Here is a 25,785-nt window from a genome sequence, read left to right on the forward strand (position 1 = left end):
ATTAGCCTTTATCCATGTTTTTATTATACTTATGTGCATTATGAATTATGCTTCGATAATTTGTTTCAATATTTAACTGTCACTATTTATTAACAATTAAACGAAATCTTATTGTAATATTTTGCATCTAACACCATAAACTATATTTTTAATCTCATTAAAATAAGCTTTAAACATTTAATAAATAATCAATGAAAAGTAATTTTAATCATTTAGTTCAATTAATATCAAATATTTTTTATATTTCGAATTATTTAATATTAAAAAAACCTTATTATTAAATCAATAAAAGTTTGATAGAAAAAAAATCATTGGCACGTGTGCCTGTCTTATTCATGGTGTTACCAACGAATCCAAATTAAACACACACATATATATAGCACCTGGGGAAAAAAAAGGATTATTATTAAAATTTACGAAAGGACCGAATTACGAACCGCTAAAGAACGTTGTGTTTCCGCCTATTAATTTTCTTAAACCGATATTCGTCCATACTCCTATCTCCTATCCTTTTCTATATTTTTCTTTCTCCACCCCTTTGCCCCTACCCACCCCACCACACTTCCTTAAAAATTCCCTATCCGTTTCATCTCGAACGTATTTCTTAACGTAGTTCACCAACGAGGTAGGTAATTCGAGCACGGTTAAATGGGATCCAAAGCAGCTACGCGTTTTGGTCCCTTATGCCCTTCTAAGTACTTAATAAGCTCCGACAAGGGCGTCCCTTAAAGCCACTTTTACATCGTCCTCCTCTTCTATCGGATTAAGACGCTCGATATGTGCCGGAAGATTCTTCATGTGTTTCTAATCTTCCTTTTTTTCCTTCTCTTTATTCTTCTTCTTATTCTTTTTCTTCTTTTTCTTCTTGCTTTCTAATACCGACAAAAAAAAATCCTTCCGAATTTGTAATCCTCCAAATTCTTCTCTTTTCTTTTCTTATATCGGCACGCTAGTTCTCTTTCTCAAGTTTAATAATTTATTCAACAGTCGCGTGTATTTTTATTATTGTGTATTATTAATAGAAAATAATAAAGGAAACAATATCGTTATGATTTTCAATTTTATTATTATTTATTATTATTATTATTATAATTATTATTATTATAATAAGTTATTTTTTTCTTTCAATAGATAAAAATTTGCAAAAATTTTGCAATAAACGACGAAATATTTAACGAAAATTCATTGATCGTTTATTGTAATTCTTTTTTTATTGTTACAGTCAATTTATGGGTAAAAAAAATAATCTTCACGATTGATATGATGTTATTATTAGACAAGGATTCTGATATTTGTAATAACAATTAATTGTTATCTCGTTAAAAATGTTCAGAAGGAAAAATTTAAGAAACGTTGTTTAACCACGGTGCAAACATTTTAATCGTATCTTCTTCTCCTTCTCCTTCTTCTTCTTCTTCTTCTTCAGGTACTTCTAGGACTATCGGCTTTTTGGGGCCCCCTATCCGGACTGACCGCATTCCCCGTTTGCGTGACGTCACCGTCCAAAATGATTCTTTTTACTCGGACTTAAAAGCAATATATGAACTATAATGTTTCATGAATTTGCGCATTATAGAAAAATCTATTCGAACAATTTTTCTCAAGAATTCGCAAAACAGTTAACCTCAAAAAAATGTTTTCATCGATCGATTAAGAATTAATTAATATTCCAACGTTTCGGTTCGTTAATGAAATTTAAAACGTCATTAATTTTTATTAGAAAGTTATATCCTACAAATTTATTTCAAGTAAACAAGCACGAATAATTTATATATCCGTACACAAGTACGTGTATGTGTGTACGTGTATTTACGTGTGTATATGAGTGTGCGAATGAGTGAGAAAGAAAATATACGATAGACAGCTGCGTCTTAACATATTCATGAATTCGTTTAATCGAATTCTGCGTGTATCTCATTTCCTAATTTTGTACTCTTCGAGTTTAACCGTTCGATAATCAACAAACATTCATTCTAAGAACAACTTTTAACTAGTTTTTTTAACCAATTAATAGTTGAAATTTTAGATTAAGAATTATAGAAGAACAATAACGTAACTTTCTTTTTATTTTATTTTTATAACTTCATGTAATATCAGGATGAAACAAAAGTTCACTCGCATATATAAAGTAATTTTATTCACTTGAAAAATATATCTGAAACAAAAGAATAAATGCACTGGTGAACTTTTGGTTCACCCTAACAAGTTATCCTATTGTTTCGTAACACATTTCCCCAACCCCCCACCACCACCCAGGTGATCAATAGAAGATCAACTTTAACTATTTTCTATTTAGTTTTGATTGTAGTTTGAAATGAATGATAGAAAAGAACAAGTTTTAGATGAAGTATGAAGTATGAAGTATGAAGTATGAAGTATGAGAAAATGATTACTGTAAGAGTATATAGAGATTGAATATAAAATTGAAGGATAATAGTAACCTTTGAAATCATCAAATGTCTTGTTAAAGGAATCTTTAGATTCACGATTTTCTGATTGGTATTGTTATAAATCGTACGATACTTAAGACCACTCCTTTGAATCGTGAAAATGATGATCTACTGTTATAACAGGTCAGACATTTTCTTTTCTGTTTGAACAGGTCACTGATAAGTTATATTGATGCATTTATTATATATATTCAATATTATATATTATATAATATTATATAATATATTCAAAATGATACAAATAATTTTAAATAAATATTTGATAAATTATAGAAATACTGATTCAGAGGTACATGAAGTTTTATAATTAGATCACTATGTATGTATGTGCTGCTAAGTATGAATATTTTTATTCAATTCATAAAAACAATGTAATGTGTTGTTTGAATCATTATAATAATGCAGACAATAAAACTAAAGTCAAACAATTATAAGCAAGAGTGCAAATTCTTAAAACATAAATGAAAATCTTTTTAATTAAATTCTACTCAAACTTAAAATAATTATAAACAATATTATAAAATAATAAGCAAGAAAAAAAGAATTTAAATTATTAAATAAGGTTAAAAGAATCACAGATAAAACAAATAATCAAATACAATTCATTCCAAATACAGTGAACATTGTTTAACCTAAAAGAAAATATTGAAAGTAAATAGTAGTCTAAATAAAATTCTAATAATCCTTTCTTTTGTCAGTCTGAGAATGGATTTATAGTCTGATTCTTGAGTACATAATCGATAAGCCAAATTCAAATACTACTCTAACATTTGGCTGAATTCCACTGGTCTATGGAACTTGAGGGTTTACTGCTTTTTCTTTCATAGATTTACTCTCTTTTTTCTTTTTTATGTATGTATGTATCTATCTATCTTTCTTATTCTTTTTCTTTTATTTCTTTTCCCAACCCTCTGCCCTCACCTCCCATCACCACTCTCTTTCTGTATGTATGTTCGCTCGATCGAAACGAGAAGCGTTCGTTCGCCAGTGCAATCTGCTATCTAGGAACTTAAAGGGGACAGCTTGTCCTCTTTTCCAACACGACCTACATCAATACTTTCATACTTCACTTTGTTTCATTGTAAATGAATAATTAAAGATGTTAAACAACGACTTTCAATCTTCAATATTAAGAAAATTCATTTACTTTGATTTATTCAATTTTGTATACTTTGAAATAATTGATTGAAGTTTTTAAACAATATCAGAAGGTCTAGTAGTAAAAGCAATTTGTTCTGATTTATTATATCTTGTATACTTTCAAGTAATTAAATAAAATTAGTTAGAAATATCACAGAGTGTTCCTATTCTCTGATGTTAGTAAAACCAATTTATTTTGATTTATTAAATCTTGCATCACATAGTGATCCTATTCTCTGATATTAGTAAAACTAATTTACTCTGATTTATAAAATCTTGTATACTTCAAAATAATTATATTAAATTTCTAAACAATACCACAGGGTATAAGTAGAACCAATGTTTTCTGATGTATCAAATCTTGTATACTATAAAAGAATTAATTACAGTTACTAAACAATATCACAGGATGTAGTAAAACCAAGTTACTCTGATTTATCAAATCTTGTATACTTTAAAAGAATTGATTACAATTACTAAATAATACCACAGGTTGTATTAATACCAATTTGTTCTGATTTATTAAATCTTGCATCACATAGTGTTCCTATTCTCTGATATTAGTAAAACTAATTTACTCTGATTTATCAAATCTTGTATACTTTAAAATAATTATATAAAATTTCTAAACAATACCACAGGGTATAAGTAGAACCAATGTTTTCTGATGTATCAAATCTTGTATACTTTAAAAGAATTGATTACAGTTACTAAACAATATCACAGGATGTAGTAAAACCAAGTTACTCTGATTTATCAAATCTTGTATACTTTAAAAGAATTGATTACAATTACTAAATAATATCACAAGGTGTAGTAATACCAATTTGTTCTGACTTATCAAATCTTGTATACTTTAAAAGAATTGATTACAATTACTAAATAATATCACAGGGTGTAGTAATACCAATTTTTTCTGATTTATCAAATCTTATATACTTTAAAAGAATTCATTACAGTTACTAAACAATATCACAGGATGTAATAAAACCAAATTACTCTGATTTATCAAATCTTGTATACTTTAAAAGAATTGATTACAATTACTAAATAATATCACAGGTTGTAGTAATACCAATTTGTTCTGATTTATTAAATCTTGCATCACATAGTGTTTCTATTCTCTGATATTAGTAAAACCAATTTACTCTGATTTATCAAATCTTGTATACTTTAAAATAATTATTTAAAATTTCTAAACAATACCACAGGGTATAAGTAGAACCAATATGTTCTGGTATATAAAATCTTGTATACTTTAAAAGAATTGATTACAATTACTAAATAATATCACAGGGTGTAGTAATACCAATTTGTTCTGATTTATTAAATCTTGTATACTTTAAAAGAATTGATTACAATTACTAAATAATATCACAAGGTGTAGTAATACTAATTTGTTCTGATTTATTAAATCATATATCCTTTAAAATAATAAAATAAAACTTCTAAATAATATCACACACATTCTTCCTATTCCCCAAAATATTAGTATTACTATTTTCTATTGATTTACTCTATTTTGTCTATCTATTACCTGAAGATAAAATAAAAAACAAAATGTAGAATAAGGTTAATACTTTTTTATGAGAATCTCAAAAGTTTCTCATCATGAGGAACAAAAATAATACAAAAGGAGGTAAATGAGGAGAGGGGGCTAGAATGAGAAGAAAAAAGAAGAAGAAAAAGGAAAAGATAGGTATCAGAAGAGTTAAAATCGGAATGGTAGGATCCTCCTTGTGATCCTAGGTGATCGAGATGCCAACGAAGAAGAGGAAGAGGAGGAGGAGGAGGAACGTATATTCTTTTTGCTGTGTTTGTCCCTTCACGGTTGTTTCTCCTGTACTCGCGTTTTCTTGGAAGTGGGGTTACTTCTCCTATGTCCAGAGAGAATGTCAAAAGAAATGAGAATGATATAAAAAGACAAAACTATTCCATATTTATCAACGAATGGTATACGATAGGGTAACAAAAAAATTTGTCTTAGTCTTATTAATTAATTTCAAACTGATCGGTGGAATGTCGATCTAGAAACAACCAGTTAATATCAATTTCAACATTAAACTTGATATAAATCTAGGGTATACCAGTTTAGTTAAATATTCTCTATATATATATACTAACGATTTTATTTGATTGGAAAATGAAAGGAATATATGAATTAATTTATGAACATTTTTATCTATTTATAAGATAATAAATCAAAATTCTAACACATTTATCAGAACACTATAAGCAATGCTTACTTTTGTTGAATTATTAAATTCCTGTAACTCGTTTTATATGAAACTATATTTTTTCTTTTATTAAATCCAATGATATTTCAAATATTATTTAAAACGATTTTATCCTTCCCGTGATATTAGATTTCGTAATAAATAAATTTCTCATTTATCCTTATATATATATATACTTTCATAAATATTTGTTTCAATTATTTTAAAGTAAAGAGAAATAATTTGAAACGTATAAAACATATACCTAAACGATGCCACACCCATAAGATTAAACAATAATAAATATATTGAATAAAATAAAATAATATTAAGTAACATTGTCTATGTTAATAGTAAGAAAGATAAATTAAATAATAGATTAATTTACAAAAATCGATATAAAGAAGATAGTAATACACACAACATGAAAGGTTGTAAAACAGCAACACGGGATAGGAGTAAGGTGTATGATAGGGGGTAAGATGAAGAGAAAGAAGGGAAGAAGGGTGGAGGGAAAGGAAGGAAGGAAGGGAGAGTTAGTGATGAAAGAGGAATGGGAAAGTAGGGAGAGAAAAGGGAGGAGAGATCAGGACTAGTTTGGATCCCGAAGGTCTTCTAGTTCGGTTCGTAATCGAGGTAGTAGCTGGTAGAGAAGAGTCAAGCGCCATACTTCGAAGCGGACTAATGGTGCGTCTAAGGCACCCAAGGGGAACAAAATGAATTTTGAAGGGAGAGAAAGAGGCTCGGGAAGGCAACTACAAGGAAGAAGAAAGAGGTGGAGGAGGTTTAAAACGACGACCAAGACGAAGAAACGACTAGGAGGAGTAGTAGTTTGAGTTGGTTGGTGTAGTTGTAGTAGTAGTAGTAGTTGGAAGTTGAAAGTCTCAAACCCTGAGCAAGCCTTACGACCGCTTCTTGCTAGAAACACATGAATAATGCAACAATTGGCCGGTACGGCGAGGACGATCCTTTGTTTTCGCAGGCCCTTCGTTACTACCCGCCAAATTGCTTCTAAGCTATCTAACCTCCAAAGACTAGTCACCAACCAATTTTCAACCTTAAACTATTACACTACCTTTTATATTATACGATATACGCGATACTTTTATTAGAAAAGTATTTAATGGAATTCTTTATTGTTCGTTTTTTTATTCTACGTTACTAATAATTAACTTATTGTCGTTTGCATTTATCATGCTTCCCGCCAAATTGTTCCTAACCTCCAAATATTTAGTCATCGATTAATTTTAATCTTAAATTATTACACCACCTTATATTATACATCATATCGTACACGTTTTATCGGAAAAATATTTCATAGAATTCTTTATAGTTTTACTTTTTATATTCTACGTTACTAATGTTTATCATTATGATATAATTAAATTTATAAATAAAATATATTCACAACTCTTATGTAAAATATACGAGATGGAAATATGTACGATCATTTATTCTTATATTCCTTTTTTTTTTTGGTTTTTTTTTTTTAAGTATTTTATAATGACGGTTCAACATAATAGTTTTGTAAAATACCTGTAGTCTTATAATACTGTGTGCACTACATTTATCTACAACTCAAGAACGTACTCTTCCCTTTCCAGGAAACATGTCTGATGCACTTGACACTTCTTTGAAAAACGCATAAATCAAAGCAACTCTTCTCTGTCAGGTATACATTTACGGTATAGTTTTACCTGTTCTCTCCCCCTCCCCTTCCTTCCTTCCCCCGAAGGTTCCAACTATTACAAAAGATTAAACCATTATTTTCAAACTTGGACTAACTAAGATGAAACTTTAGGAACATTAACCTCCCCTTCCCTTCCTTCAAAACTTCTTTTACTAATTACACACAAATACTAAAGTATTTTAAGTACAACCATACTTAGTTTTATGATGCTCGAGTAAAATGTTTTCAAATTTCGATCAAAATTACATCTTTGAAATATTTTCACAACATTTTCTTCTCATTCGGGAATATTTTAATGTTTTCTTTTTTCCAATCAACATTCCTTTTCCAAAATGAATTATACCATGAATCACGTATACTCGGGTACTCAAATACTCGAAATAAATCCCTTATAATGAAGTAAATAACAGAGACAAGAGAGATTTTTCTTGAAGATAAAAAAAAATACATTTTCAATGCTCGGAAAACCTGTTCACAGCATGCTCACACATATACACATATAGAACCACGCGTAGATAAATTTAATCTATACAATTATATATAATAAATAGAACGTGATGAAAAAAAAGAAAGTTAAGTAATATTATTCGTAAATCTAAATACGAGGTAGTATAACGTGTAACTATTTTAACTTGTCAATCAATAACGAACATTTTGAAATATCATCAACAAAATAATGGCGCATTTTATCGACATTAAACTCGGACGGATATTATATATACGAGATGCATAAATTTATTTATATATATATATATACAGCATAAATTAATATATTTAACTTTTCAACGAATTTAATCGGCCGTTTCCGATATTGCAAAATCCTATGACAAGATTCTGAGTAGGAGGAGGGGGGAGGGGGTGGTTTTACAAACGTAGTAGTATTTACTGTCAAATGTTAAACGAACAGTTTCCAAAGTGAAACGAATTGTAACATTTATATCTCTTCGGGGCATTTAAATATTCATTAATAAATTATATCGATTAAAAAGAAAATAGCTCGACCCAAGCCACTTCTATCCCACTACCACCCCCTCCGACCTCTCTCTATCTCTCCGTACCCTTGTTTTTTTTTTTTTTACCAAGCTTCGTAAAAAAAACGAGATAAATTTCTTGCATGATATCATCGTAACCGGCTAATCCGATTCATGTGTAATAAATAATTTTCTGATACGTATACTTTTGTTGTTTCTATCGAGTTCTTGTTTGGTATCGAATCGTATCGAACTTTGGACTACGTAAAAAAGAAAAAGAAAGAGAAACGGAGAGAGAGAGAGAGAAAGAGAGAAATGAAAATAAATGGTTGGTGAGATTTGCGTGGGTGAAAGCATAGAACGTTATTGAATTAGCAATGTCCAACTGGATTACTAATTTGTAATAATCTTATCTCATAAACGAGAAATAAATAAAAAATAAGTTATGAATATATTTTCATACTGGTTTGCATATATATATATATTAGAAAATAAATCATTTTTATTCGGATAAAATGTTGTTCGACGACTTTTCTAAAATCATATAGAAATCAATGTGTTTGTTTTATATTTATATAAAAACAAATATTTGTAATTTATTTAATATCATACGCGCGAAATATCAAATAAAAGTAAACGAATGTGTGAATTGGTTGTACGAGAGAATCGGAAAAAAAAAAAATGATAGAACAATATATTTTTAAACTCCCGCAAAAAATTGTCTGACAAAATTTCTAGGTTAATTACAAAAAATAAAACTAAACAAAAAAAGAAATAGTAAAATAGTTAATAATACTATAATAAAAGTATAAATGAATGAATTATATATTGGACAAACGATAAGAGAAATATTTTAAACCTCTAGGAAAAACTATTCGACAAAATTTTGAGGTTAGAAACGAAAAAGAAACTGCAATCAGAAAAAAAATGGCGGAACAATATTTTCAACTTCCGCAAACAAATTGTTCCTGCAAAATTTTTAATTTAATAATCAAAAAGAGAAAGAGAGAGAGATAGAGAGAGAAAAGAAATGTTAAAATAATTAATAATATTCTAATAAAAGTATAAACGAATGTATTATGCGTATGTGAATTATTATGTATGTGTGTATGTGTGTGTGAATTATTGGTGAAATAGCAATATCTTAAATTTGCACGCAAAAGTTTTTAGATTAATAATAAAAAATAGAGAGAGAGAGAGAGAGAGAGAGGAAAAAAGAATGTTAAAATAGTTATTAATACAAATGCATTATGGTTACAAGTATTGCAATCAAAAGGGACCACTCTAACATAAGAAGCTCTCAAAAATACCTGAGAGAAGTTGCCCAACCTTCGCTTCACTTACCTTTTATACCTGAATAGACATATATGCATATATGTAATATATGTATGTGTGTGTGTATGTGAAAGAGAGAGAAAGAAAGAAGATCGTGTCATTAAATAATCCCTTGGCCGACGCTCATCAGGATCCTTACGAGGCGAAATAATATTCGGCTGAGCATCCTGCAGACGGGTGTGCGATATTTTACGTAAGGATCCCCCCTATATGCATCCTTTACTATCCTTTTCTAACTTTTTTAATATCTATCTATCTATCTTTCTCTCTCTCTCTCTCTTTTTATGTTTTATATTTTTTTTTGTTTTTTTTTTTTTTATATATTTCTTATCCTTTCTTTCTCTCGCCCTTTTTTTATCTTTGGTTTTCTTTTTATCTCTATCTATCCTCTTGTCACGGCTCGTTTTCATCCGATCCCCTCGTTCACACGTGAATATAAACGTACAGTCTTTTTATATTGTTTTATTATTTTTATTATTATTATTGTTATTGTTAATTTTGTTCTATTTTTTTTCGTATATCATTGTATACATTTATTTCAAACGTGAATCCTAATCGATTTGTCTATATATCTGTCTATTTATTATTATTATTATTATTTTTGTTAATTATTTAAGAATTTTTATTTCATTTTTTTAAGAGAATACATTGGAACGTTTTATTTTTATAATCAGATAATGATCAGAATACATGTGAAGTGTATTCGTTTTATATTCAATGATGTAATATTCTTTTAAATATTAAATTTAATATTATTTTTTATTTGTTTTAATATTTTCTTATCGTTTGCGACAACTTCTCTTTGTTTTTTAATTTCGATCATTATTTTTTGTTAATATATTTATTAATATTTTTATTAAGAGACACATTTTCCTTGCAATTTTATAATAGTTCATCGTAATTCTTTTTCAATGAGTAAACGCAATTATACAAATGCAAGTAATTATATTATAGTTATTCCAATTAATATGCCGATAAAGAAGGAATTTACCTTTATAGCTAGAACATATATATACTTATTAAATAAATATATAAATAAATATATAAATATATGATTCTATATACTTAATAGAGATTTTTTTCTTACTTATTATTAAACGAAATAAACAAAAGTAATATTTATTTATTTAAAAAAAGTTATTGTCTAAAATGTTGAGGGTTGAAAAGTTTGGTTAGGATTTTGTCAAGGATTCAAATATTATTCAAACTTAAACATATATTTTAAATTGACCAAAATCCTATAAACATTATATAGATTAATAACATACACGTACACATACATACATATATATTTACATGTATTTAACGATAATTGGAAATAAAATTGTCGAGTATACGGAAGTGAATGTTCGATCGTTACGACCGATATCCTTGATACGATACTTGATTACTAATAGTTCCAGTACCACAATATTCAATCTACATACACATGATTACATTCATATGTTTACTTATATTCATACACGTTCACATTTATTTAATATACTTTTTATTTTGTACTTATGCATTTGGAAATCATTAGTAATCTCAACTAATGTAAGTCGATCGTTATAAGGTGACCATAAAAAATGTTCTATCTCAATGCACATATCAAATACACCTTGAGTAACACATACACGCATACACATATACATATATATGAAACAGTTTCGCGCGTTCTGTTAAAACGTTTTAGTTGTTGTCGTTCATTTTTGCAAATACTCATTTCTATCGATTGGATTAATTCATCAAAGTCGTTCATTTTATTTTTCTATCATTTTTATTAATTGAGTTGAGGAAAATGTAAGATATTTTTTATAAGAATATCTAATAGAAATATTCTATTCAACTTATAATTAAATATACTTTATTTCTATGTGTATATGAATGAGATCGTTGAAGTAACAGAATTAATTTCATAAGAAAACCAATTTCACGTTGGATGATTATTGTCAGATCGTTATATTTGAAAAAAGAAAAGAAAATATATTGATAAATCGGAGATTTATATTTTATTTTTATTATTATGAATATAAATGCAATAAAAAATATTTTAGAGAGAGAGATAAGTCGAGTGCTCGTTATCGATACTAGAAACGTGCATATATATTGATTGAAGAAAAAAAAAACCCTTTATACAATTTTATTCGAATTTTATCTCACCTACGTCTTCAAATATAATATAATATTTCAATAATAATAATAATAATAATAATAATAATAAAAATATGATTCTATGATTATTTATATTTTTATTTATTATATTTATTTATTATATATATTATATTTATTATTATATTTTTCATTATAATTGTCATCGTTGTTTTTAATAATAATAATTGGAATTTGTATTTTTTCATAAAAATTTATTAATAAAATTGAATTTCTAACGAGATATAAAAGATCAATTAGCAATATAATTTGTTTGATTTTATTAAATACTTTTAGCATGTCTGCGTATTATTATTATTATTATTATTATTATTATTATTTCATTTTAACATGAGAAATTTTGTTTATTTTCTTTTAACCAAACCGTTCTCGAGAGAAGATCGATCGATCTTCTTAGAAGAAAAAAAAAAAAATAAAAACGTCGAGGAAACGTCGAGAGGTTACTTGTCACGAAAATTTTATACTCACGAAAGCTTCTTAACTCTCTTATTGATTCTCATATTCATTTTTATTTATCTTAAAATATAAACGAGGAATTATATTAGATAATTAAATTGCTTAAATATTTAAATAATAAATATAAAAAATATTTAAATAATTAAATTACTTCCTCTATCATTTCTAAAACAAAACTAACTGTCTCAAAACAAAACATTCGATACAAATTTATCGATAATACAAACAAATGTTCTATTTTTAACAATAAAACAAAATAATAATATTCTTTCGATCTACGATTTAACTAACCCATATATGAAAAAAAAACCAAACAAAACAAAACAAGAAAAAAGAAACAAAGAAAAGTATTAGCTTCGCGTGTAACACGCGATTATGGTGAACAATGGGCATACGAATCTTAGCCCAATTAAGTGTCGGAAGTTCGATCAGGTGCAAAAGACAAGCGCACGTGTTCCCCATCTTCATATTACGGAATATAAAAGATAGAAAAAGATACTAACTTCCTAATGTATCATCTTCTATTCTCTCTCTTTCTCTCTTTCTCTTTTAACAAAAATTTCTTTTTATTTCATCCTTCCTTTCTTTCTTTCCTTAAGCAAACGACACTCAGCAACGGGGTTTATTCCAAGAATAATAATAATAATAATAATTCAGTAATTTGAAAAGAAAAAAGAAATATGAGGATAAGGGGGGGAAGGAAGGAACGGGGGGGACAAGGGGGGGGCCTTTTTCGCGACTAATTCCGCAGGTGTACCGTCCCTTCTGCTTGGGGGACGTCTGATCGTCAAAGAAACATGCACTAGGTGGAGGAAGGATAATGTAAGGATACCAGCCCAGCAGACGCGGTTTTAAGGTGTGCCCAAAAAAAAGTGAAACAGAGAAAGAGAGAGTGAGAGTGAGAGTGAGAGTGAGTGAGTGAGTGAGTGAGAGAGATAGTGATCGCTCGAGAAACGTGTTTAAAGGATCCTAAGAATATCTACGGTAACTGTTGTCTGCAGATCTTACCGAGAAATTTAGATAATGTAAAACGTGCGTTTTTTTCTCTCATTTTCTGTGCAATACGTGTTTTATTCTACGAATTAAAGTTTTACTTCTCTTGTTTTCTTTCTTTTTTCGTGTTATTTCTTTTCTTTTCTCTTTTCTTTGAATAATTTAATCGATTGGGGAATTATTGCAACAATGGGATTGTTAAAAGTATGACTGATATTTCGGTAAAGAAAATGTTAGGTTAGGAAATGGAATGGAGGATTTTGATTACAATATTTTCGAATATTTTTTACATTTATTTTTTAAGATTGATGAAATAATGACTTTGTTCGTGTGTAATTATTATAGGAAAGTTAAATTATTGTTAGGAATACAAATTTCCGATTAAATATCAATTCAAATGAATAATAATATTTTTACACGTCTATACGTTTATTATTTTTTCTAAAAACAATTGCAATTTCGTTCTATTACCAATAGCAATACCAATGCACAATGAACAAACGATAATTGACTTACAATTAGATGAAATAAACAATCGACGAATTGATCAAATATTAAAACTTATTAAAAACAATTCTTCAAACCCCGATGAATAATAACGAATGAAATTTCTAACCTCCAAATAAACCAAAAATAAAAACAATTGTAATTTCATTCTATTACCATTATATACCAATGCACAATGAACAAACGATAATTGACTTACAATTAGATGAAATGAACAATCGACGAATTAATCCAATATTAAAACTTATTAAAAACAATTCTTCAAACCCCGATGAATAATAACGAATGAAATTTCTAACCTCCAAAAATAAAAACAATTGCAATTTCGTTCTATTACCAATACCGATACCAATGCACAATGAATAAACAATAATTGACTTACAATTAGATGAAATAAACAATCGACGAATTGATCAAATATTAAAACTTATTAAAAACAATTCTTCAAACCCCAATGAATAATAACGAATGAAATTTCTAACCTCCAAAAATAAAAACAATTGCAATTTCATTCTATTACCATTATATACCAATACCAACATCATCTATCTTTTTTCTATTACCAATACAAACATAATGAACAAGCTCGCAAACTCGTTTGGCCGTTAGCAAGTCTTCCCTTCCAAGTATCAAAAGAGGAACGTGATGTTGTGGTGGACAGGACGATGGTTAAACGTGATTCTACTCTAAGAAGAAGAAGAAGAAGAAGAAGTAGAAGAAGAAGAAAAAGAAGAATCAAAATAAAAACAAAAAGAATATAACAAATAAAAGAAAAAGAAGAAGAAGAAGAGAAGCAAGCAAGCTACCAGCTAAAGTCTTTCTGCCTGATCTTTTGCTCCTACCGGCTTATACACTGACCTATATTTGCTGGAACCGGGTCTGCTGTAGTAGACCCACTACCCTGCAGAGGGAACAGGAACATACGACACCTTCGCATACTCGACACACATTCGCACGTACTCTCTTTTCATACTTATATATTATTTTCCTATATTATAAATTCTGATCAATAATTATTCATACATTTTTAATACAATATAAATGAACAATATTTTTTTTCTTTAATCGTAAATTCGATATATAAATGTTTGCAATTGATTTTCCAGAAAAAGATTTTCTTATACTTCATATTTAACCTAAATCGTATTATCATTGACAAATATACATATTACTCTATGAATTTTTATAAATTCAGGACATAATTTTCGTATAATTGCATGGAAATTGTGGATTTTTATTACTCAGATAATTGTTAACTAGAAAATGATTGAAATATATAATAATACTGAAATATTTCTAATCTTTTTTTTTTATAATACGTCGTCAAATGTTAAATTTGATATCTGACTCGATGAATGATTGCGGTTAATAATTATTGAATCATATTTCTCATTCACGTCAACATGCTTATTATGGATAATTATAAAAAATATCTACTTTAATAATATCGTTATTTTATTGGATTCGATCTTTTAATATTGGAATTTGACTCGAACGAATAATCACACGTTGTCACGAATGTATGTGTCAGAGAAATACATTTTTTCCTTCTCACCCCCTTCTCACCCCCTTCTCACTCCCTTCTCACCCCCTCTCACCCCTTCTCACTCCCTTCTCACTCCCTTCTCACCCCCCTTTTGCTTTCCCTTTCTCTACCCTAACTTTTGTAATTCAAAAACTTGATGCTTTTTTTTATTTCATCGTTACACGTCGTTTACGTTCCTTCGATGGTAATTAACAACACCGACTAAATGAGATTAAAATCACGAATACCACGAACCAACTATGGTATTCTTGCCGAATTCGCATGATTTACCTCCCCTCCCTTTATCTCATCTCATTTTGTACAGGTATAATTAAAGGAGGAGTTTAATTAACGTACGTATGAATTTGAAACGTCTTTTGTTGGAATTTTAAATGATTTTGAGGTTAGGAATGAAGTTTGGGTTATCGGTAAATTAATTTCCGAAATAATCTAATAAATAATTTAATAAATAAATAAATATTTGTGTGTAAAAGTATAAAAAGAAATATAGTAATTCTTAAATATTTCATTAACAATTATATATTATTAATACTATTATTTATATAATAATAACAATAATATATATATAATTAGTATATTATATTTAACATTATAATAACTTTATTAATTGTAAGTAAGAAAAATGAAACAAAAGTCATGAAATTATTTGTAAATTAATATAACAATACATACGTACACATACATTATAATATTATTTATGTATGTGTGTGTGTATACGCGCACGTTTGTTTTTGTATTAATACTTTTACTCAAAATATCTTGCCAACATGCTTTTAAGATAACTCAAACTTCGCTTTAAATACGTATACGTATAAAAATAGGATGCGTTGGTATGTGTGTATGTATGTGTGAGAAAGAGAGAGAGAGAGAGAGAGAGAGAATATCGTGCTTAATAACTTCCACACGCACGTACAAGCTTTTACTTTGGATAGTTCGGATAATGGAAACGACTTCCATTATCGATAATTTTATCCTCCTCCGGAAGAGAGATAAGTGACTATACCGGTGACATAAACTATACATTTTAAAGAGTACTCTCTACTGTTTCCTTCTTTTTCTACTCCTTTTATTATTATTATTATTAATATCGTTTTTCTATAAATATATATTTGGATATTCGTATTCGAAGAAAAACGATATATTAATTACCACGAATAAAAATCAGGTAACACTCGCACACGTGAAAAACAGCACGCACACGAGCATTGGGGCATACATTTACATTAGAATGATGGATTAAAAAGTGAACGTACGTACTTACGGAAAAGTTTAACAGTAGGTGTGATCAATTGGTATTAAAACGTGTTCTCGAATAAATTGTGATCATGATAATAACAATCTGTCACCGAGGAATGAAAAAAGACAATTTCTTTAAAATACGCGATATTAATTTGTTATTCATGTAGATTGTAAGGAAAAAAAAAAATCGTATTGAGTAAATACAAAAATTCAATAACACCATTTAAATGTAACGTAATAAATAAACGGGTGTTAAATATTATTATACGATCTCTGAGATATAACTTGAAGAAAATTATCTGACACGTATGGCAATAATAATAATATCACGCGTTGCATAATTTGTCAAACGTTGATAATAATAATAATAATTAAGTTCTAGAAATATAAATGAAAGAAGTGGAGAATAAAAAGGAAAAAGAAAAAAAAGAAAGGGAGAGAAAAAGAATTGACAATGGGGGGAGGGGGCGGGAGGCTGTAGAAATATTTAATCGAGAAGGTTGGAAAGTGTCCTAGTTTCGAGTACGCTGCATTACCGTCAAAGCCCTATCAAATGAATAAAAAAGAAAAGAAAAAAGAAAGTAACTTAATGCAGAATAATATATTCGTGTGTGATAGAACAGGAAAGGAAAAAAAGGAAAAACAAGATAAAACCTATTGAGAAACGTGTTCGCGTAAAAACCAAACGGATTTCATTTTCAACTGCAACACCATTATCATCTTCACCTTCGTGTTCATTTTCTTCTATCTTTCTTACTCTCTCTCATTAGCACTCCTGACCCTACCAGTTGGCAAATGATAGCAACAATTACGATGACTATGACGAGAAGAAGAAGAAATAGGAGGAGGAGGTGGAGGAAGTGGTGGGGGAAAGTTGAGAAAGTAAAGGGTCGGTGAATGCAGCTGCAAATGAAAGGAGGTACAGCCAATCCCAATGTCGTTTGCACAGGGTTGCTAGTTTTATGAAAGATGCAAAGCGTTGAATGAAGAACGACCACTATGTCGGTTTACGTGGATATCGAGGACGAACGTTGAGAAAGATAAGATGAATAAGATAGAAAGAGAAAGATGGAGATAGAAAGAGAGAGAGAGAGAGCTTTGATCAAAGATACTCAAGCTTCGTTTACTTTCCCTCAAACATATATTGTATATATATATATATATATGTCTGTGTGTGTTTGTGTGTGTGTGTTAGACTACTCTTTTGAATAAATCCATTCCTTTCTCTCTCTTCTTCATCTTCTCCTTTTTCTTCTTCATCTTCATCATCTTGTTCCTTTTCTTCCTCTACAAAACCTTCGATAAATATATCATAGAAGTAAATTAGGTAACTAGAAAAAAAAAGAAAAGAAAAAAAATTACCACCACTAGTTGAAAAGAAAACACTACCTATTGGATCTCCCGTAGTATGGAGAGAGAAAAAAAAAAAAAAAAGGATCGCGCAATATTGCGCAAGATAATATTAGTATACACGTCAAATATATTTATCTATGTGGATTTGGCCTGAAATAATAACGTCGTCGTTGTATATCGATAAGTATAATTTCTTTTTCCTTTTTTGCCCATTAACTTATACACTTTGATGAAAACATAGGTAAGAATTTATTAATCAGTAATCTATACGTAAGTGTAATTGGATAGAAAAGTTTGGACAGATCTGAGAAGAAATATGTTTAATGATAATCGAGAGTTGAGAATGAGAACAGACAGAACACGACTGTGATTTTTAATTTAGTTTTACAAGATGGATTTTTACATTTCTATCTTTGTAGGGGTTAATCCATTACTATTGTCAATATTATAATTGATATATAATTTGATAAACTTACCAGTTTGTATTGGTATAAGAAGAAATGTTTAAGCTTTGAGAATCAGAACAGACAGATCCCAACAGTGATTTTTGATTAGGATCAGTTTGATTCGTTAGGTTTCGTAGGTTTGATAATTGGGGGTGTATTCGTGGAACAGTCCATTACGAATTGTCAATATAATATAACAGATATAAACTCACCGGTTTATTGGGTAAAGCAGAAGTAGAGGGAGCGATGGTCCGATCTGTCGAGGAAGGATGATGATCGTTATCGTAATCGTCACGAATGTGTCTGACGTTAGAGTAACTGTCCCTGAGGTCTCTGGGATCCCTTAGGTCCCTGTGATCCCTTAGGTCCCTTAGGTCGCGTAAATCGCGTAGGTCGCGTAGGTCGCGTAAATCTCGTTGTTCGCGAGAATCAGCTCGCAAATCGCAGCGGCTCACGTGGTCCCGTTCACCGCGAGGCTGCCTCGACATCGCCGTGGGCTCCTCCTCCTCCTCCGAGTCGAGCAGCAGCTGCTCGACTCCTCCACCACCGACACCACCACCACCACCACCACCTCCTCCCCCTCCTCCTCCTCCGACGCCGCCACCTCCCCCGCCACCTCCAACAGCAGCACCAGCTCCGCGTCGGGCGGGATGACGCCGGAGGTCACACCATCCTACCTCCTCCTCCCCCGCCCCTCCAGCGAGCTCGCCACGGGCCAACCGAGCCGTGCCTGGACCCCTCACGACAAATCTACCTTTGACCTCCTGCCCCCGCAGGACTCGCCGGGGGCCTCAACCACATCACACTTATACCACCCTTTTAATCACCAACAACTTCCCGATCCCCCTCACCCCCCTTTGTTTAATAATTCACACTATTTAATATACCTAGGGACACTCTTTTATCACTCGACGATCAATTTCTTTTTCTCGGAAATAATTGAAATTATCGAATTATTATTATTATTAATGGATTTTTATCTAAACCGTTCTCCCTTTTCTCTTATGTTAGATTCCTGGGGGAGGGTCTTCTTTTTGCCAGTCCTTTTATCGATACTTCTGCGAACACAATATCGAATAATTATATAGGTTATATTTAAACATCAAATTGATTTATATTCTCTAATAACAGTTGACGATCTACTATCGAGAAAATGTCTTCTAATCAACGTTCGTCTAATTGTGTGTTTACATTTTCTTTTCTTATTGTAATACAATGTTAACAATTGTTGTTTGAATTTGAAATCTATCGAAAGCAGTGCGTTCGTTGTCCTACATATACGATGTGTTTGAATCGAACGATTAGATCGTGTAGAATCTTGTTATAAACCAGTCATACATATGCATATGAAAATTTATATGTATAGATATATTATGTATATATATACGTGTGTATATGTGTATATTAGTGTCTGTCTGTCTGTATGTCTGTTCCCTGTGTGGTGTCTTGAATCGGCGCGTAAAAGAGCCGACGTATAACGTTACATAAAGGTCAACGTATCTTCGATACGTTATATCACGTCGTTCGCCGACCTCGACCGTCGAGGTAGAATTCCGAAGCATTACAACCGACTGGGAAGGTGAAAAGCATATCCTTCTCGTTCGTGCTGACAGTGTTGGTTATGCGATCTCATTGGAGTAAGAAAGAAAGAAAGAAAAAAAGAAAGATATGGCAAAGATTAAAACGGAAATCGTTTCTCACTCTCTCTCTCTTTCTCTCTTTCTTTCTTTTTTTTTTCTTGATCTACTTCTTTCTTTTTTCCTTATTCTTTTTCTCCTCCTCCCCACACTTGTCCAAGGTCGTACGATAAACTTTCATAACCTCAAAAGAACAAGATGATAATAATAATAATAATGATAATGGTGATGATGTTGATAATGACGAGGAGACAATAATGAAAGGAATAAATTCAATGCAATTTGTTGTTTAAATAGTATTATTGGAATAGGTATTGAAAGCTCTCAGGCGGCCAAGGTATAGCAAGTTGAGGTTAGGTCACGCCGCAGAACACGAATGTAGGGCTGTGGGTCGCGCCCGGTCGAGCTCAGCTGCGCTTAGAACCTCTAAGGGGTTACAAGGACCAATCGGATGTAACGGTAGAGAGAGAGAGAGAGAGAGAAGAAGAAAAAAAATTAAAAAAAAAGAAAAAGAAAGTATATTTAAAAAGCGTTCATTTTGTTTTTCTCACTCGACCAATCGTCATCTCTGATTTGGTTTGCAATTAGATTCTTAATCTTTCATTCGCAAATGAAAAAAAGAAGAAGAAGAAGAAATGGAAACACACCTTGCGCTATTGTAACAAACAAAAAATGTCAATTTAATGATAGTAGAACGTGTCATGTTGAATTTAAATCAACGACGATTTAAATTCAACATATTTAAACGATACAAAAATGATTAAATTAAAAGTTAACGATTTTGTATTGAACAAATATCTAAAACTTACTGTCTCTAATCGTCTTCCCCTCAAACGATGCGAAAATTTTCTTCTCACGTTAACAGACGGACCATTCCCCCGATCACTCTCTCTCGTCGTCAAAAGTTGTCACAAAATTTGACGTCTCCCGCACGATACGGAAAACAAAATTTACCCCGGACGGACGCGTCACTTTGATACGCGTTCTTGTTTTTTTCTTCTTCTTTTTTTTTTTTCACGAAATAATTACCTCGTTCATCACAGCGATTGATAAACCCGACGACTTGAAGCGAGGAAGAGGAGAAAAAAAAATGGATAAGGGATGATGGGACGGGGGATGGTAAAAGGGGGAGGGGGAAGAAGGAAAAAAAAAGAAGAAGAAGAAGAAGAAGATGAAAAAGAAACTCGAAAGGATTCGAATCGAAAGTAGAGAGAGAAAAAAAAGAATGAGAGAGAGAGAGAGAAAAGAACCGTCGATCCTGTTTTTTGTTTAACGACGAAATTTTATACGAAATCACCCACGATAAAAAGAAAAGAAAAGAAAAGAAATTAGGCAAAGGGGTGGGGGAGAAAAAAAAAGAAAAAAGAGGTTAACGAATCCTCCCGAATTAGAAGTAGAAAAAAAAGAACTAATTGACAGTTAGTAACAAAACACCACCACCGCACCACTGATGATAATAAACTTTCAGACCTCGACAAGAAAATAATTCTTTATTCCGATAGGACAAATGATCGAGGGGGATGAGTGTGTTAAACGTGAATGACAAAACGATAGATGAACGTGAGAACGTGTGAGAAGGAGAGAGAGAGAGAGAGATAGTGATAAAAGGATAGAACAAGAACGATAACGAGCGTGTGTTTGTGTGTGTGTGTGTGTGTGATAAAGATTAGGATGACAATGATGAGTAAAAGGTTGACAAAAAAAAACAGATTGTTCGTAAAAGGGAAAAAGGACGTATTTAAAAAAGCAAAGACGACGACGAGGTCGACGATAGTGTGTTAGGGGCCGTGTTTCGCGTCGTCGACGAGGTGCTGTTGGATCCCCGACGAGAGCGTTACCTCGGCCCCTAGACGTCGGCAGCCCTCGTCTCAGCTCGGTTTAACTCGTCTCCGGCGCCGTGACGTCACGCGATTGGGGACGCCAGGTAAAGCCCGGGGCGGTCTCTTTTATCGATCGGATGCGCGAGTTCACACGAGCGCGAGGTACCAGCGCATATTAGCGTGCGCAAAAACCCCCATTACCTAACCTTACCTTACCTTACACTTTACCACCGCATCACCTAACCTAACTATTTATATTTTTATATATGTCTTCTCGTTAACTCTTTTATTTCCTATATATATATATATGTATTTATATCTATTTAATCTATCTATCTATTTATCTATCTATTATTTATCGAACAAATTTTATTTTATATGTATTACATTACTTTACCACCGCATCACCTAACCTAACTATTTTTATTTTTATATATATGTGTCTTGTTAACTTTCTTATATTTTATATATATTTATGTATTTATATCTATTTAATGTATCTATCTATTTATCTATCTATTATTTATCGAACAAATTTTATTTTATATTACATTACATTACTTTAATACCGCATCACCTAACCTAACTATTTAAATTTTTATATATGTCTTCTTGTTAACTATTTTATATCCTATATATATGTATTTATATCTGTTTAATCTATTTATCTATTTATCTATCTATTATTTATCGAACAAATTTTATTTTTTATGTATTACCTTACTTTACCACCGCATCACCTAACCTAACTATTTTTATTTTTATATATGTGTCTTGTTAATTTTCTTATATTTTATATATATATTTATGTATCTATATCTGCATCTGTTTAATCTATTTATCTATCTATCTATTTCTATATTTATTATTCTGTTATTTACTCGCTCGATTAGTGTTATGCTTGCTTGCTTGCTTGCTTGCTTGCTTTTTCTTCTCAGTTTCGTTTTGTTTCATTCTTTACTTATCTTTCTCGCTTACACTTATGTTGGATACGACACGTGGCTCTACTTTTTATCCTATTTTTTATCCTATCTTTTTATTCATTTGTTTCTTTTGTTTTTCTTTCTGTTTTGTATATTCTTAATTTTATCTATTGATTTTTGATGACTTCTTATAGTACGCCTTGTGTGTATGTGTTTTAATTTTATTCATTTGAATTTAATTATAATACAATTTTATAAGTTTCTCGTAAATCTGTAATATTATTTTATATCGTGAAAAATCATATAACCTGTAAACCTATATATCAAATACAATTAAAAATATTCAACTGAAAACATTCTTAAATAATAAAAAAAAGTATTCAAGCAAAACTTATTATCCAAATCACAATTATAAAATCAAACAAAAGAAATCGATAACCTCGGAGTAGAAAATCTCATATTGAAAACATGAAACCGGTCGCCATTTACGTCACGTGTTAATAACGTTAATTAGTTAAGCAAATATTGTAACTAATAATAAAATGTCTTGAAAACTTAAGACAACTAATCGAAATCAAAAAACCGCCAACACACGATCGTTTATATTGGAACAACATGGGAAGAAAAGAGAGAAAAAGTGAGTGACTAAGAGCGGGTGGGGAGAGAGAGGGGGTGGCGATGGAAATAACTATAAGTACAATGAACTTGTTTTCAAAGAACCTTCCCATCAAATTGTAAGTTAATTGTAAAATAACGACTTTTTCGGGGAATTAGTAATCGTAAAAATTTCAATTGAAATAACTTGCTCCACCTCCTCTTCCTCTTCCTCCTCCTCCTCTTCCTCCTCCTTTGCCATCTCTTATACAGTCGAAGCCATTTTATCACGTAGCACGTGTTGGAATGTTATCGCGGATTTCATTACACGTAAGTACTTTTCGAACGATAACATCACCGAGTTTCCGCTAATTACGTTGTTTACCAGAAAGTAGTCATTAAGATTAAACAACGTTTCTATAATGTGCTTGTATATATATATAAATATGTTAAGTACAGATTTGAACTAGGAACTTGCGTAGAAAAGAAATAAAATAATAACAAAAAAAGGAACAGAAAAAATGAAAGGAAAAAATAGTCACACGCATACACGGAGATAGAAACATATACACGAACGCGTGCATACACACGTACGTTAAAAGTTCGATTTAACATATGTATATCAAACACATTCGTGATTACTTTTCCAGTAATCGATAGAGAATTCGTTGACTGGTTACGTTATTGCGACGTTTCCATATTTTAACAGGTTAATCGAACGAAATAATTTCATGCAACCCATTATACGACACAACTTTTCTGATCGTTTATATATATATATATTTATTAAATTTATTCTAAAGAATTTCGTGCATGTGTGGTGTGTGTATGTTTCTATCAGACCTGTTTAATATCAAAATTCATACATTACATACGTATATTCCCGTAATGAATTATCCACCCATTTTCCTATTTACCAAAACTAATTTATCAAATCGGTTCAAGTACTGTTTTATTTAAAAGTCGTTTTGCAATTCATATCAATATACCGAGGTCGTCTATATTTTAATTATGATCGATGGGAATCGAATTACACGAGAAATAATTTTACAAATTTCTACAAATGAAATTTCTATATTAAATAGTCCATTATTATTTAAATACCTTAGGAAATAAAAAAGTAAACTTTCTAACGTAAGTTCAAAATGAAGCTCGGAATTGGAATGTCGAACGTTAGTCCTGTCATCTGCCGGAGGGTTGTAGAATTAATTGGAAAGAAAGCTGTTACGGAGAAACATGAATCAAAGTATGAACTTTCGTGTTCGTGTTAAAACAAGAAAGCTGTTGCCCTCTGGCTGTGCTTTTACCGACCAACAGTGAAAGAGCTTTTTTCCGGTACGATAAAACCTACTACGATTTTAAGCTTCCTTTGTGAAAATACATTATCGAAATAATAGCACATCGTCTTTGGATAAAGCTGCGTTCTCTCGAGAAACAAATGTTCCTTGCATGTACGTATGAATCGAAAACATAAAACAAAAGAAAGGATACTTCGCGTGTCGAATTGAAATCCTTTTTCGATCGTTCTATCGATCGAATAAAACAAATCAAATGTTTATTCGTTTTTGCTTGATTATAAAATATTTCATTTCTATTCAAATGATTTACTTATATACGAAATAATTATTTGTGATCGTAATATTATCTTGCCGAAAATAGGTTAGGAAATGAATTACTAGAGAAAAGTGGCTCCCTCTGGAAAAAAATATTTGTATTTTCATGAACTATAAGTAACATCCGATATATGGGAAAGATCTCAAAGATTTCCACGTAATTGTTCAAAGATTATTCTTATTTGCTAATATATAAATATATATGTTAAATAAAATATCAAATAATAGGACGAATTGATCATTGAAAATGTGAAAAATTATAAAAATTATTCTAATGCTTTTAGAAATCTGTGCTGAAAATTCTTAAAAAAAAAAAAGAAAAAAAGAAATCCATAAAACTTCCAGACATTCTTCGGAACAAAATCAGATCAAATAAAAAAAAAAATCGTCTTTATACCTCGAAGTATTTCTTCTAACGCGTCGATAAAGGTAAACCCGAAAAGAGTAAAGAAAACGGAAAAAAAAGATCGTAAAGAAAACAAAATCAATATTAGAGAATACCAAGACAAATTCAAAATCTTTGTAAAGAATTTCAACCTTAAATCCCTTGAAAAGATTTTCACTTAGTTACATTTTCCTGTCCTCTGATTTTTCTCTCTCCGAGTAACATCCTCTTCAAATAAGCAAGCATTTAAATCGCACCTATAGGAAAATGTAAATGAAAAAGAGAAAACAGATATTCGAACACTGCGTCAGGTAGATATT

At 30.5% G+C, this 25,785-nt stretch overlaps 1 protein-coding gene and 1 long non-coding RNA gene across 5 annotated transcripts in view; both read right to left on the reverse strand.

Annotated features, from left to right (window-relative positions):
- The window catches only part of LOC122515538 (voltage-dependent L-type calcium channel subunit beta-2), a 72,177-nt gene extending 53,119 nt beyond the window's left edge, over positions 1–19,058 (reverse strand). For 2 of the 4 annotated variants that reach the window (XM_043632929.1, XM_043632926.1), the window contains exon 1: positions 18,706–19,057. In XM_043632929.1, the coding sequence (XP_043488864.1) occupies positions 18,706–18,981 (276 nt within the window). In that variant the 5' untranslated portion in view covers positions 18,982–19,057. Of the gene's footprint in view, positions 1–18,705 lie in introns of all 4 variants that reach the window. The other 2 variants (XM_043632927.1, XM_043632928.1) reach the window with 2 other exon arrangements.
- Positions 19,059–19,498: 440 nt separating this feature from the next.
- Positions 19,499–21,413, reverse strand: LOC122515539. The gene is made up of 2 exons (XR_006303298.1): positions 20,940–21,413; positions 19,499–19,551 (listed from the first exon to the last, which is right to left on the reverse strand). It is a non-coding gene; the product is annotated as an uncharacterized LOC122515539 (long non-coding RNA).
- Between the last annotated feature and the right edge of the window lie 4,372 nt (positions 21,414–25,785).

Source organism: Polistes fuscatus, unplaced genomic scaffold (assembly GCF_010416935.1).
Source record: "Polistes fuscatus isolate 324 unplaced genomic scaffold, CU_Pfus_HIC Scaffold18, whole genome shotgun sequence".
In the NCBI taxonomy this organism is placed as follows: domain Eukaryota; kingdom Metazoa; phylum Arthropoda; class Insecta; order Hymenoptera; family Vespidae; genus Polistes; species Polistes fuscatus.